The following is a 15,869-nucleotide window of genomic DNA, read 5'->3' on the forward strand; positions in this document are numbered from 1 at the left end:
TGCCACATGTGTGACAAAATCTTTCATGCAATTTCTTTGCAAGCTTTGCTCAAAATGATATCTATTGCCTGCGAGTAAACGAGCGCGCAATGCTTGAGACACTGCTATTTGATAGAAAAATATTCCGCAGTAGAGGCTGCTGCCGTTTTATTTTATTTTTGATGAAGAAAAGCAAGGCCACGAGGTTAAAATTTTGCAGAATGAACAAAATTGATCGTAGGATTGTGGTAAATTTATTAAAGCAGCGTAGTACTTGTGCACATAGGTACGCTGGGAACATGAGGTGAGGAAATGGCGACTTCCGCTGTCCCGTCTAATCAAAGAATAATAGGCCCAAATTCACTGTGAAGCGCAGCATGAAAAAGAACGTATTACAACAGCAGGAAATGAAGAGCGTAATTTATGCGTGCCGAGATGCACACGCAGCCCGAGACCTGGAGCCATTGGTAACATATGGCAGAATAAAGTTGGTGATGTAGTGGGAAATTTTGGTGAAATACAATGGCTCTGCGTCATCGCCACAAATCCTTGGGCCACCGGAAATAACTCCGTGAATCGTCCAGGTTTCGTTGAGTTCGTAAACAACGGGTCCGCCGCTGTCTCCCTGTATAGAAAGAATAATTTCAGTTAACAATATTTCCTAGCTAATAAGGCTGCCATTACTTGAGCAATTAGTTCAGCCTAAGTAAGCAGTAACAAGCATATACACCACAGTTTTACGCGTTAAAGTCTGAATATGCACAATGACGATAGCCTTCATTCAGCCTCATCTGGACACATGAAATTAGATTTACCATGCAAGCACATTTTAACTATTTTCTTTAAATAACTGCGCATAATGGAAGACCGGCATATATATGATGTGGCATTATCAACCGGCCCTAATATCTATTACAATGATATGGTTTGTATTTTTGTAATTTAAGTTGGAATAGACTGCGTGTATTTTATTTCTGTTATGTTATTCTTTATTATACATACTGTAGCTTTCACTCGAGGGTAATCACTAGAAAATATCACATGTCAATAAAAATTACGATTAACTAACGACTACAGGAATAACAAAACCAGTCATAATAAATATATAATGAGGGAGAGAAGTCAAAGTTCACAACGCTTGATATTTTGCCCCTGTGGAACATACTCCGGAAATGCATTTATAGCAAAAAGAAGAGAAAGGATTTTGCAATTAGTTTAATTATTAGAGGAAGAGAATATGAGAGGAAGAGAATATATGGCGGTTTGTTTATTTTTAAGCAGTCCGTAGTTATAGGCAAGATGCGCTAACACAGGTGCTTCCCAGTGATGCTATTTTCTGGGCTTCTATACTTTTTAGGGTGTGCTGATCCCGACTACGCTCGATGATGTGGCACTGATTTAACAATGGAGCCCAATTTCCACACTTGCTGCAGTGAATGCCTAGGTTGTTTCCGGAAGAATGCATAAGATTATAATTGTGCTGGCGTACCCAGTCGTTGAGATTTTTATAGTTTAGTTTAATGATAAACGCCTGTGTGTCCAACATAATTTTAGCTACAAGATAGAAGGATGCAATAGACAACGCAATCTACAGTCCACGTACGATGTTTGCTGTTTAATGCAACATGCTTGTTCAATTGAAGGGTAGCGTTCCGTCAGCTTCCAAAGCTTGTTTAGCTTATGAGGGGCCGTAAACGCGCTATATTTTTAAGTTGTGGGAAATACTGTGCTCGTCAGGAGCACTGCCATTTTTTTCCTTTCCCTAGATTTCTGTGCCTTGTCTTCACGAGCGCTAAGGTTCCTAAGGATGCGTTCTACTACAAGATCCGAAGTGAAACAGGGTAGCCCGCGGTGGAAAATCGGTTCACTTGTTTCTGGAAACTACTGGGCATGCAGTGGTGGCAAGATGTCAAGGTGTTTCTAAAGCAAAGTGCAATGACTCCACGCGTTTACCAGCTTAAAGTGGGCAGAGCGAAAGCTAAGAGGGGCTTATTGCCGCGAGGTTCGTAGCTCCAGCAAATGTGGTGTTCGGTGTGTTAAAGGTGAACGTCAAATAAGAGTATTTCTCTGTCATATGGTAGTTCATGGGATAATTTTAGTGTCCTGAGATTAATCTGGAACGCTGCTAAAATCTGGCTGGTTTCGCACTGAAGGAACTTCGGTCACAGCCGTTAAACAGTAAAAAGTCATCCACAAATCTAAAAATCTTACAAACGTTTGAATCATCAAAGTAACGCACGCGGGCATTGTCAAGGCAGCTTAAAAATAGACCACTAAGCACCTGTGCTATCCAGGAACCAATACATACACCTTCCTCTTGCAGAAAGGATTCAATATTCCACAATATAAAATGAAGGTGTGTTTACTGTTTCCTATAAAGGACCGGTGCTTAGTAATCTGTTTTTAAGCTAACATGACAATAACCTCCAGCCTTACCTTGAGGATTGAAAGGCTTTATGGCTTTTAGATTTGTGGATGACTTTTCAACGTTTAATGACTGTGAACGGAACTCCATTGAGAACAAAGCTAACCAGATTTAGCAGCCTTTTAGTGTAATCTCAGGCCACTAAAACTAACTCATGAACTCACCTGACGAAGAAATACGCTTTCGTAACATGAACGTTTCACTAATCGACAACCACATATGCTGGAGCTGCGAGCCTGGTGGCAATAAGCCCCTCTTAGCTTTCGCGCCGCCAGTTCTAAGCTGATAAAGCGTGGGGTCATTGCACTTTGCTTTAGAAGCGCCTTGACAAAAGCTTGCCACCACTGCACGCTCAGTAGTTTCCATAAACAAGTGAACAGATTATCCGCCGCGGGCTACACTGCTCCACTTCAGGTCTCGGCAGCAGAAAGCATCAATAGGAACCTTAGCGCTCGGGAAGAAAACGCACAGAAATCTATGGAAAGGAAAAAGGTGGCAGTGCTCCCTTACGCGCACACTGTTTCCCGCAACTTAAAAAGGATAGCGCATAAAACAAACGTGATAGTTGTGGTTACGGCCCCTCATAAGCTAAATATGCTTTGCAAGTTGACGAAGCCCTACCCTTTGTTCGAACAAGCATGTTGCATCAAACACCAAACAACGTATACGGACTGCGTAGATTTCGTTTTCTACTGCATCTATTTTGCCGCGCACGTGGTCTGTTTCGTCTCCGTCTATGTTATTTTAAAGCTTTCGATAAATGGTAAATACCAGGTCTACAATGCTGCACTCCCGAATGTAGGTTATAAAATCAGTACTCCGATAATGAGAGCAAACAATACACAGAAAGATTCTCCGAAAATTTTGTAGTTCGTCTCACAATTTATTTCGTCAGGGTTTTCAATTCAGTAGACTAGCTGACCAATTGGCGAATGACTGTATCTTACTGAATTAGCTTTAATATTCATTGCGCCTGCGGCATTTTTGTTCTCAGAGTCCAGTTCTCGGAGTGATTTAGAGCAGACCAACGCCGCATGAGTGCTCCAGCTCAGATCACGGTCAGCAATCACGTTTGTATAAATTCATAAATTAATTAATAGGTTGTGACACACATTTTAAAGAGTTCTTTTGCCAATTTCATACATGGTATTGATGCCTGTAAAAAAACGCGGTTTTTGATCATGACATGGGGTCCCAAACAACCGCTTATGCTAACAATGACGCCATGTTTAAAAACAATTGGCTGTGATTTGACCAATGGCCATCCCGAGTAGAATTTTGGAAGCAACCTCTGCATCGAATGCGGCGGCGGCCGCACCTCCAATTCACTGCGCCGCGGAGGAGACGGCTGTGGACCCGGTGCGCCAGCTGTGCACCGTATGACGTCACTCCCTCCTGGCGTATGCGCGGCTTGGCTTGTCAGGGCTTCCGCGAAATGGATCAGTGACTAGCGTAATGCTGCTTCCGCAGAAAAATAAGTGGTCAAAGGCTACGCCCCGAGGCTATCACGCAATAACGACATGTGCCTCCTGGGCATGCTTCTGCACTGAGGAATCGACATAAGGCGAGCAGTTTTGACTCATTTGATGGTTAAACTTATAATGTGATTGTGTGCATTAGAAAGCGAAGACGTCATCGTTCTTGACGACGCAGAAGGGCTCGGAATACCGGTGGTACCGTACGACCGCGACACATGTTCTCGCTGGCACCTTTTGCATCGTCCTTTGATGTTCCCTCCAAATTAGAGCACGCCTTTTCGACACCATGGGACTAGTATGCTTTGACGTACGCCTCATTCAAACAACGTCTATATGATAAGGAATCCTGCGCAAAGTGTGATATAGCATCACCGAAAACTACACAGCAGCTTTCTATATCTTATCACTTGGTGTTCTTAACTGAAACCCCGTGCTCCCAAAATAATTAAGCTGATTGAGACTTTACTGCCAATGATAATATTCGTAAAACAAAAACAGTTTCTCGAAACTGTGCGGAGTCAAAATAAAAGGACAGTTATTTTTCTAGTTAATCGAGCATTGGGGCGTCGACTTGCAGCGTAGTTTTGTTCCGCAGCCTAGGCAACAGTCAGCTAAACGCCGAAACAATTGGTTGATTTATTTTTCACGCATGATAAAATTAGCCAACACACCTTACCACCGCAAGCCTTCTCTCAATATAAATGTGCCGGTGATCGCGCGCGTTTTGGGTTGCTTTTATATTAATTTCGTTTTTCCCAATGTTTTTAGTTATTTCTGCCTTCAATTGATTGTTGCGGAACGGCCACAACACCACACAAGGTTTTGTCAATTTTCCCCAGTGATGCGCCAACGTTTGTTAATGGAGTCGCCCTTTACACCACCTTTCTGACGCTTTTACCCTGTGGGTAACAACAATTTAAGAATAAAAAAGTTTTACCCTTGCGACGTAACGAAATCTGACTAGTCGCCCTTGCTTTTGAAATCCTTTTCCTGTTTCCCTTTCCTTCATTCACCTATATATGTGGCTGCTCTGCCAACTATACCTCAGTGGTTAAATAAAGGTTGTGTAAGAGAATTACTCCGTACTGTAATGTATTTTGTGTTGCCTGTCTTTACGTTGCATCATGAGCCAACTAGGTTAGAAATCAGTTCTTCTGATATAAATCTGATCAATTCTGAGTTTTTAAGGAATTGTTGGACAAATGTTTCTTTCGTTAGGTAACTTGAACCCACTGAGAGTATCAGTAGGCAAGTGAAAAATAAAACACGACTCAGAAATGACCTCTGTAGAACCCTAGATGAACCTTGGATTACACATGCAGTTCCCAATACAAACCGACTGTACCGCACCATGGAAATAGGCTGAAATTGGGTTCACAGTACTAGCTATTTATTGTACTTTTCAATGTAGGGCAGTGTGCTCTCGAAGGGCAGCGCGTTAACATTGAACACGATTGATTCACGCTACCTGAGGGACGTATACACATCAGGCTTCGCTGAATCACGCGTACGGGGCGAATATTGACGCCTGTGTTTAATTGTCCGGTATAAAAGTAGAGAGGGCACGGCCGGACCATGACGAACGCACCGGTGAACCCCTTCCTGTTCTTTACACAGGTCACGCTGTGGACTACCATCCAAACTGCGCCTGCGCCCGTCATCCTCACCAATCAAGATAACAGCATATTTCATGGCAATCGTGGCATCGTGACAAGCCCGGATTCCACCCATGCAACTTTAGCGCCACCACTGACGGCATATATTCAGCATCTCAGCGAGCAGAGCTTCAGAGGGCACGGCGGGACCATGACGAACGCACCGGTGAACCCCTTCCTGTTCTTTACACAGGTCACGCTGTGGACTACCATCCAAACTGCGCCTGCGCCCGTCATCCTCACCAATCAAGATAACAGCATATTTCATGGCAATCGTGGCATCGTGACAAGCCCGGATTCCACCCATGCAACTTTAGCGCCACCACTGACGGCATATATTCAGCATCTCAGCGAGCAGAGCTTCAGAGGGCACGGCGGGACCATGACGAACGCACCGGTGAACCCCTTCCTGTTCTTTACACAGGTTCGTGTCGATTTCATCGTTTGTTACCGTAGCGATGACAGGTTTGCTATTGTCCTGCCGTGCCCGGCTGTTTGCTTTTCGCTGCTTGACGAAGCCTGGTTTGTTGTTCTCATTTTGCTGTCTGGGGATGTTGAGGCAAATCCTGGACCGGATAAAATTGAGCTTGTCTTGAAGAACATGCAGACTTTGCAGGCTTCCATCGATACTGTCTCCGCTTCTCAAACATCTCTAGAAACAACGGTCACTGCTAAACTTGCTGACCTAAATGAAACGCTCAGGGTTATTTCGCAGCACACGGAAGAAATAGCAGAGCTGCGGTCTGAGGTTTCTTCCCTCAGGAAGGTAATCATCGACCAGCAGAAAAAGATCAATGACTTGGAAGATAGAAGTCGACGTAGAAACCTCGTTATTTTTGGCATTCCCGAAACTGAAAATGAGGACACAACGAGTTTGAGAGAGAAGGTTTTGGATGACATATTCCAAGAAAAACTTGGAGTCTCGGCAAAAACTGTCGAACGAGTACACAGGATAGGAGCAAAAAGGAGTGACAAATCCAGACCAGTAATACTTAACTTTTTTGATTATAATGAGAAAATGGAAGTACTACGTAACTGTCATAAGCTGAAGAATACAGCCTTTTCCGTTAATCAAGACTACTGTAAAGCGACACTAAATAGACGCTCTAACTTGTGGAAATTTGGAAAGCAATTCAAAGATAAGGCCAAAAAGATCACACTAGACTACGATCGTCTACGCGTGGATGATACCATATATACGTGGGACGAGGCTAGCTCGCAACCAGTTCAGCTATCGCGCGCCAAGCCAAGTGGTGAATATTGCTGACGCAGAATGAGAGAGTTGCGCATTATTTCGCTTAATGCACGAAGTCTTGTAAATAAGTCGGGTAACTTAGAAGAGATTATTCTTATTTATGATCCGCACATTATAGCTGTCACGGAAACGTGGCTTTCATCTAATATTACAGATTTTGAAATTATTCCACCATCCCACAAAATGATCAGACGTGACCGCGAAGGACGAGGAGGTGGGGTGGCTGTGATAGTAAAAAAAGATATACCCTTAGTTCAGCTGGAAGGAATCGCGGGTCATGAAAGCTTATGGTGCACAATCAACTTTCCAAATCTTTCCGTTTTGCTCGGCGTGGTTTACCGCCCTCCTAAAAGTGCTGTATCGTTTATGGAATCACTGGCAGGATATTTAGAGCGCACGCTCAAACCTAATCATAGGCTAGTGCTTACTGGAGACTTTAATCTACCTAGCATAGATTGGAAAAGTTTTGCAGTCTCGGGTTCCGAAGATGCAGATAGCGCTCGCCTTCTTCTTGACACCATATTTTTTCATGATCTTAAGCAAATTGTAAATGACCCAACACGCATTACTGAATCGACGCAATCGGTTCTTGACCTTGTTTTTTTCAAAAACATGCCCGATGACTACGCAGTTAGTACCACAGATGGAATTTCGGACCACAAGCTCATTCACGTAAATGTGAAATTAGACAGTAAAAAACCCATGCATTGTCGCGAAACTTTTCGTAATTTTTTAGCTGCCGACGATGAGTCCATTCTTGATAATTTACACTTCTCCTTTTCTGAATTCGACCAGAGAGCCGATGTCTCGCATCTTTGGAATAAGTTTAAAGCTTTAATTCTATCCTGCATTAAATGTTTTGTTCCACTACGTCATAAGACGGCAAAACGTCGCAATCCGTGGATTAACCGCGATATAATTCATTTAAAACGCCGTATTGCACGAAGACGGAAAACGAAGGGAAACGCTTCCACTGAACTGGTTGCCCTTAAGGACGAACTGCTTAATAAATTAAGGAACGCACGCAGCAAGTTTTATGGCCAAACGCTAACAAATTTCTTAAAAGAGTCGCCCCAAAAATTTTGGCGCTTCCTCTCTGAAACCAAAAGAAGTGTGGAACAGCTAAAAATAAATGGTAGCATAACTGACAACCTCACTTATATTGCTAATGAATTCAGCAGTAGCTTCCAGCTCGCTCTTGCTGGACCAGGCTCCTCTCATGTGCGAGCCCCGAATGTTGTCCAATTCCCGTCTACTGCTGTAATGCCCGACATAGAGCTTAGTCGTGAGGGGATATTTTCACTCTTGCTAAATATGAAAGTAAAGTCGTCACACGGCACCGACGGCATACCTAACGCGTTTCTTAAAAGATATTCTGAAATAATGTCTCATTATCTTTTTGTTATATTTAGTGCATCTCTTCAGCAATGTTCTTTACCAACCGACTGGCTAACAGCTAGAGTAATTCCGGTATTCAAATCGGGCAATAAATTTAATGCTGCTAATTACAGACCAATCTCTTTACTATGTTCTTGCTGTAAGATACTAGAACACGTAATAGCCCATCACATATCTTACCACCTCGAATCTAAAAGCTTTTTCGTCGCCTATCAACATGGCTTTCGAAGAAGGGTGTCAACCGTCACGCAACTTTTATCGGTCATTCATGACTTTGCTTCGGCCGTTGACGGTGGCAAGCAGGTTGATGCCATATTTCTTGACCTATCAAAGGCTTTCGACCGCGTGTTGCACCCTTTGCTTATTGATAGAGCGAAACAAGAAGGGGTTCCAGACAATTTGACTAGATGGTTGCAGGCATATTTAAGCAATAGGACCCAATTTGTAGAATGTTCAGGATATAAATCTGCTTATACTGATGTATTGACCGGAGTGCCTCAGGGATCTGTGCTAGGTCCTTTGTTATTTTTAATTTATATCAATAGCATTGCGGAAAACGTCGATGAAAGTGTAAGCGTGAAATTGTTTGCCGACGATTGTGTCTTGTACAGTGTCATAGACAGTGCTTCACAACAAACTGTGTTGAATGAAAGCCTTTGTAAACTTGCGGACTGGTGTGAGGAGAGCGGTATGAAGATTAATTTTGCAAAAACTGTATCTATGTCAATAACAAGAAAGAAGAAGCCCCTTGGTTACAACTATCACATACAGGATCAGTTTCTTAATTCTGTTTCAGCTGTTAAATATCTAGGGTTAACGATTACAGACAGCCTCAAATGGGACACCCACATTGACAATATTACCACGAAGGCATTCAATAAGCTTTGTTTTCTTCGCCGAAACTTAAAAGGCGCTACTCGTGGCGTCAAACTTGAAGCATACCGCTCTCTAGTCAGACCAGTTCTCGAGTATGCGTCGGTAGTTTGGGACCCGTGCTATAATAAACACATTATCAAACTAGAGCGCATCTAGCGTCTTTCAGCCAGATTTATTTTTTCTGATTACCGTTCAACATCTTCGGTCTCTAACATGCTGAGTCAGCTTAAGCTTGAACCCCTTAAAGTACGCCGTCAGGTTTCTAGGGTGAAATTCTTTCACATGCTGTATAACAACAAGTCTGGTTTGTCACGTGATGTCTATATTTTTGCTGCACCCCATAGATCTAGTAGACTGAACCACTCCAAAGTAGTAAGCCCATATTTTGCCAGGACCAAACTTTACCAGAATTCATACTTTCCCCTCACAACACATCAGTGGAACTGTTTGCCTCAATTTATTGTTGAATGCACCAATGAAAATATGTTTGCTGAACTGTTATTGCAGGACATGTAACCCCTCTCCTGCTTGGGCAGCGCTGCTGTCTGCAGTATTTGGAAATAAATAAAAAAACGTTGTTTACGCGACTTCCAATGCGTCTTGTGCGAGCGGCACCTACTCTGAATTTTTTTTTAAGTGTCGGGCTGATATGAACATCAAATGAACATCAACCCTTCAATGAACATCACTCACTTGAAAGGTCGCGCACTGCATTCTGGGCCTACTGGTAGGTAATAATTCAACGCCTGAGGCTGAATATTGTATGTAGGCCATAAAACAAGAGGGTATTCTTCGACATGCTGGAATTTGTGTCATTACACAACATAAAAGTACCTGCGCAATCAGTTATCCAACCAGTGTTTTCTAATCAGCTGCCCTGAGATTTGTTGCGTGACGTTTTTGTACACCGGGGCAGGCGTGTATGGTTACTGCTTTTCTGTTGAATAATTGGAGAAACACTGGGGGGATAATTAGGCTTCGCCTTATGAGTAGACGCGAAGCGGCTTTAACACCGCCTTTTCACCGCGCGAGTTTAAAAAAAAACTTGCCGTTGAGATGATATTTCAATTCTGAAATCATTATTACTGCAACATCAATACACATCTCAAACACACGTAAGTCAAACCCACAACTATGCGTTCTCTAGATGCTCCTCTAACTCGCTTGATACCAACGACCCTCAGTGGCCTATGCATCGCGCGGCCGCCTCGAATGCAGAGCATATAGATTGAATCTGAATGGCCGAAAATGTATTTCATTCAATGACTTCGAGCTTCTGAAATGCCTCAATTAGAGGAACCTCCTCTTCACTGCTGGCTTCATTTGGACCCTTCCCATTTGTTATGTAGCTTAATTTTGAGTGTGGGGTGTTTGACAATCCTGCACGAGGTCATGGCTTTGTAACGCCATAACAGTCGCTCAATCAGGATTTTGCCGTACGAAAGTTTCTAAGAAGCGCGAACCGAATGCTACCACATGGCATCGTTTCGACCAAACGCGTTTTATACGTTTCGCGCAATATGAAGACGACTGTTTTAGTCTGTAGTTTACGTGCGATGATATCTGAAAGCAGCATCTGCTAAAATGCGCAAAAAACCCACTGATATTCAGCGGATGTCTGCGAGTACTCACGTGGCAGGAAGAGCCGTGTACGTGGCCTCCGCAGAATACCTCCCGACTCTCCCGGACTCCAGTGATGTTTTCACAAACTTCGGGATCCAAGACAGTTACGGCTGCTTGCTTTAGCCAGTTTGACTTGCGGCCATCTGCGACCAACTGTTTGTCAATGGCTTTGCGGCAAGAGCTTGAGCTTTCCATCCGTCTCGGAGGCGCAGCATCAGCTTATTGCTGGTGCAGCGAGCCAGAGCCGCAGCTGAGACCAACGTACTCTTGGACCAAGGACATCCGACTATTGCTCCCACACTAACTCTTTCCTAACCCCCTACATCTGAACTCTAATTTCCAGACATTAAAGTTTACCAATCAATCAATAAATCAATCAATCATTCAAATAAATTATTTAATTTTTAGAACAAACAAACAATATTGATACTAAATAAAGATGGTGTAAGAAATCAGGCTTTTCGGACTTATACAAAGCAAAAAGCATTACAGAAAGTCGTCCTTGCACACACATTTAGGTCCAGGCAGACACAAACTGAGGATGAATTGTGATTATAATCTTCATAAAGAACTAAACTTCACGCAATCATAGTTTCATGGTAACTTGCACCGGCTACACTTTAGACAAAATTGCATGGTATTCAGCGCAACACAGACACACACAATAAAGAGGACATCACGGGTGCTTGTTTGTGTCTGCGTTGCAGTGAATACCCTGTAATTGTGTCTGACAACTACTTAGCTCAGCAGTTAACTCTCTTATGATACGGTTCAGATAACAAAGATGTACGATCAGATTCCTATTTCAGGCCCTCAGCTTCATTCCCAATACTGTCTGCGAATTCAATGAATAAGACTTCATTTAAAGGCAAGAGATGGCTCTCGGCTGTGGTGTGGAGAATTAAGGAATTGAAAATTTGAGATAATCATTTTGGCAAGTCAACACGCCTTCACCACGTAATCAAATAAAATGCGAATGCTGTCAGATTTTTTTGAGGAAGCTGTCGTATTTGCAATACAATGGTGTCATTAAAATAATGTTTCGTCTATTTGTTTCTGTAGCGCTTATAGATCAAATACAACTCACTAGACATCCGTCCCCAGCCGGTTATATACACAGTTGAGCCAATGGGCAAGCTTTCTCTCGATCTTGGCAAGCACACAGGTAAAACCGTTGTGGTGAAGTTGACATCTTCACGCAGCTTCAAAATGGCGATTTCGGTGCGGTTTTCCTGCGAAGCAGAAATGAAATCTGAGCAAGTTAAACTGACTTTTGCACAGCAAGAAGTTCGTCGAACTGTGCAGCAAAAATACGCCCTTGATGTCATGTGAAGCCCTCTAGAAAAGAAGCAGTGGGAAGTGGGGACAAAAAAAAACGAGCTACCAGGCCTCTTCAGACGGTATGCAATTTCATTGGTGTTCTCAGCTGCAGTCGTTTGAGTTTTTGCGTAAGTTTATTTGTCTAGTTTGTGAGGTTGTCAGCCGACAGCAAATGGCCACATTTAAACTTGGACAGTTTGGCTGGTGCTCAATTTCTTCGTAGATACTTTAACTCAGTGGTGCCATCACTGTCTACCAACCAGGGAATTTTGTCTCCGACGAGGACGAGGCTTATGCAAAGAGGCCTGTAGTGCTATTATATTGAGACACCAGTCGCACTTGATCTCCTAAGAATTGCCAATTATGTTCGGTGTGATGTTTTGTATTGGAAGGCGAATTTTCGAGGTTGTAGTGCCCAGAATAGTTAACGGAGAACGACAGTGTTCTTTACCGCTAAATAGGCTAGATTGCTCTATCTAGCACTTTCCGCAACAAAATTGAAGAAGAAAAAATGAAAATGCGTAAGTAAAAAATTCTGAGACCACTGCAGAATCTGCACGGAGGCATGCGAAAGCCTGAACTTCTTGTTAAACACAGTACATCACGGGCTGTTGTTGTTGTGGCTGTAGGAAGAAGGACAAGAAAATGCACGGGCCTGCTACTGGCTCTGTAGCTGAGCCACCTCCGCTGCCTCGTGCAGACAGTAGAGAAGAAAGAAAAGAAAGAAGGAGAGAAAGACGCGCTCCGCAACAACAGCCGTCGTCCACCACCAAACGGTCGCGGGTGGAATGACGGCCTACAACAGATAAAAATTCGGTGGCAGGCCAGCCACTGCCGCTTGTCCCAGGCCCATCAGGGGAGTCTTATTTTTCCCGTCAACATCACGGGCTCCTGTCGAAGACAACCACGTTTCATTGAACGCATGAAAGATAACTGGCGCTCTATAGTTGGTTTACAGGAAAGGAAAGGCGCAGTATACGTCTTTCGTGGAATCCTGATGGCACATATTGCGGACAACACAGCAACGCTAAGGCTTACTTATTTCACCAGTGCAGATTCTGCAGCGCTCTCGGAATTTGTTTCGCTCTTTTACGCTCTAATTATACTTTTATTTAATTAATGACACTCAATACAAACTTCTGATCACTTTCACATATATATTTGGCTCGAAGTCAAGAGCACATGCACTTCCGGTTGACGTCACGTCACATCCCTTAAACGTCGACATTAGTATTATGGCTATTTCCACGTTTGAATGATTTTACTTTTACATCTTAGGCTCTAATTACTTACCTAATCAACCTGTTGACATCACTTAAACGTCGACATTAGTATTATGGTTATTTCCACGTTTGATTGATTTTACTTTTACATCTTAGGCTCTAATTACCTACCTAATCAACCTGTTGACATCCCTTAAACGTCGACATTAGTATTATGGTTATTTCCAGGTTTGATTGATTTTACTTTTACATCTTAGGCTCTAATTACTTACCTAATCAACCTGTTGACATATTTTTTGTTTAGCATCTCCACACTATTCTCTTTCGGTTACAACCAACCATTTAATCCTAACTCTTACGAGAACGACACAGGACTGTACACATGTTCCGTACGCACGTTTTGCCCTCACGACCTTGTTAACATAGCGATGCTTTCGCATTAAGAGATATCGTTACGCTCGAAGGCCTTGACGAAGATCGGGGTATCAGAGACGCCTTGTCAGCTACTCTCTGAGGCACTGCGCCCGCGCCCTACCAACAAACATCGTTCTCCTCCACAGCACCTAGCGCCTCATCTTCATTGCTGCCATTACAATTTCCCCCTGCGCAGCCGAAGCCCACTGGGCTAGTTACGCAGTCTCTCTAGAGTTCAAGGGCTTCAAGCGCGCAACATGAGAAAGTTCATTCTCCGACGAACGGCGATCTGGTGCAGTAAGACGCGAAATCTCGTAGGTGACCTCATCGATGGGAGTAATAACGACGTAAGGTTCATCGTAGTGCGCCAACAGTTTCTCGTGAAGACCACGCTGGCGAAGCGGTCGCCAAAGCCAGACTACATCACCCGGAGTGTAGGTATCATGTCGACGGTGCTCATCGCAGCGTGCCTTGAAGCGTTCTTGAGAAGCTACAGTCCACAAGCGGGCGATTCGTCGGGATTCTTTGGCGAACACAGTGTCTATGCAATGCAGGGATCTTCGCTGACTGAGAATGGCAAGATCGTATCAGGGTTAGCGCGGTGAACGGGCGTACAGAAGAGAGAAAGGGCTATAACCGCTCGTTTTATAGGTCGCAGTAATAAAAGCGTAGGTTTCAAAACGCAGGATGGTGCCCAGTTTTTGTAACCCGCGGCCGCGTAAACTGACAGCATATTGGTCAACGTTCGGTTTATGCAATCAGTCAAGCCATTTGCTTTCGGGTGATAATGCGTAGAGTGGCAAAAAGGTGTTGCGCAGAGACGCAGGAGTTCTTCGACGACATCCGCAGTGAACTGGCGGCCGCAGTCACTTATAATCAATGGTGGCCCATGGCGTTAGATGACTGAGCGCAGCAGAAGCATTGACACCTGATATGCTGTAGCCGATGTAATAGCGACTGTTTCACAGTATCGAGTCAGATTGTCGGCGCAAACAACAATCCAGCAGTTGCCAAAGCAAGACTTAGGAAACGGACCCAGGAGGTCGATTTGCTCGAAGGGTGCGTTCGGAGGCGGTACATGGTGCAGCAGCCCAGCAGGAGCAATTGTAGGACTTCTTGTGCCGCTGGCACTGTGTGCAACTGGCCACGTAGCGTTCAATGGTCGATCGCATCTTAGCTCAATAAAACCGTTATTGAAAACGGCGGAGCGCGCGAGCCGATCCGAGATGACAAGACGTGGGGTCGTCGTGCAACACGCGCAAAACAGATGAATAGAGGCTTTTAGGAACTAGTAGTAGTAGTCGTGGGCCGACTGGACGATAGTTCTTCCACAGGAGACCGTCGCGTACACAAAAACGTCTAGTAACCCAACGGGTCTGCGGAGTGTTGCAGAGAGTTCAGAGAGTGAGATCGTTTTCCGGTTTCGATATAACCTTTGTTGCATGCTGTCCACTAAACTGGACAAATATCTACGATTTTTGGGGAAAGTTCAGCGCATTACAAATGCCCATGTGCATACTGTAACAACAGTGGATAAAAAAGCTGTGTTTCTACCGCTGTAGGTGCCGCTGCGATACAGCCGATTTTTGAAAACTTAGTTCTGAGAATGGGTGACATCAATCTCGAATATTATCTAATAACTCACCTTTTCTCGCGATTTGAAGCATATAATTATATAAACGCGATACAAGAGGCACTCTGAGACAAGTGCTCTAAATACTGTGGCTGAGCAAAGCGGAGACAATTTCTCATAACAACGTTTGTAAAATGTCCACTACAGTGGACACCGTGCATGGCGGGATAAACTTCCCGTACAGAATATGGCCCGTATTCCCAGTTTGCGTCGCTGTCAAACTGCCGTTATCTTAGTGACCTCGAGTCATCCGATTGGTTAAAACACCAGAACCAGATGATGCCACTACGGAACCGGAAGTAGTGTCAACATCCTGTTCCGGCGTTTCAACCAATCAGATGACTCGAGGTCGGGGAGATAGTGATACTTTTGATAACGACGCAAACTCGGAATACGCCCCGTATTCCGAGCATCTTCCGTGCTCTGTCACTTACAGTATCACACGCATAGTTTCTGATGTTTTTTGTGTTATGCACAACTACGCGCTTCTCAATGAACAGAAGCGAAATGCAAGGAAAAAATTGTTATTTGATACAAAGTTCAACGAAATATGACGTTTTTTTTTCTTCGACGGCGGTTATCAACGCGTG

The 15,869-nt window shown here is 43.8% G+C and overlaps 2 protein-coding genes across 2 annotated transcripts in view; one reads left to right on the forward strand and one right to left on the reverse strand.

Moving 5' to 3' along the window:
• Positions 1–217: 217 nt before the first annotated feature.
• Positions 218–15,869, reverse strand: part of LOC146194620 (chymotrypsinogen B-like) — a 28,558-nt gene continuing 12,906 nt past the window's right edge. The window contains exons 4-6 of the mRNA XM_084597471.1: positions 11,777–11,921; positions 10,699–10,832; positions 218–604 (exon numbers count right to left, since the gene is read on the reverse strand). Coding sequence (XP_084453597.1) covers positions 401–604; positions 10,699–10,832; positions 11,777–11,921 — 483 coding nt within the window. The 3' untranslated portion in view covers positions 218–400. The remainder of the gene's footprint in view (positions 605–10,698; positions 10,833–11,776; positions 11,922–15,869) is intronic.
• On the forward strand, positions 5,458–6,804 carry LOC146194621 (uncharacterized). The gene has a single exon (XM_084595941.1). It carries the CDS (start codon positions 5,458–5,460, stop codon positions 6,802–6,804), a length of 1,347 nt encoding a protein of 448 aa, XP_084452067.1.

This window comes from Amblyomma maculatum, chromosome 3 (assembly GCF_055883805.1).
Source record: "Amblyomma maculatum isolate TAMU_Amacu chromosome 3, ASM5588380v1, whole genome shotgun sequence".
In the NCBI taxonomy this organism is placed as follows: Eukaryota; Metazoa; Arthropoda; class Arachnida; order Ixodida; family Ixodidae; genus Amblyomma; species Amblyomma maculatum.

Excerpts from the sequence above, each read along its gene's own strand:
- LOC146194621 (XM_084595941.1), top strand. The coding sequence starts at position 5,458 with ATGACGAACGCACCGGTGAACCCCTTCCTGTTCTTTACACAGGTCACG.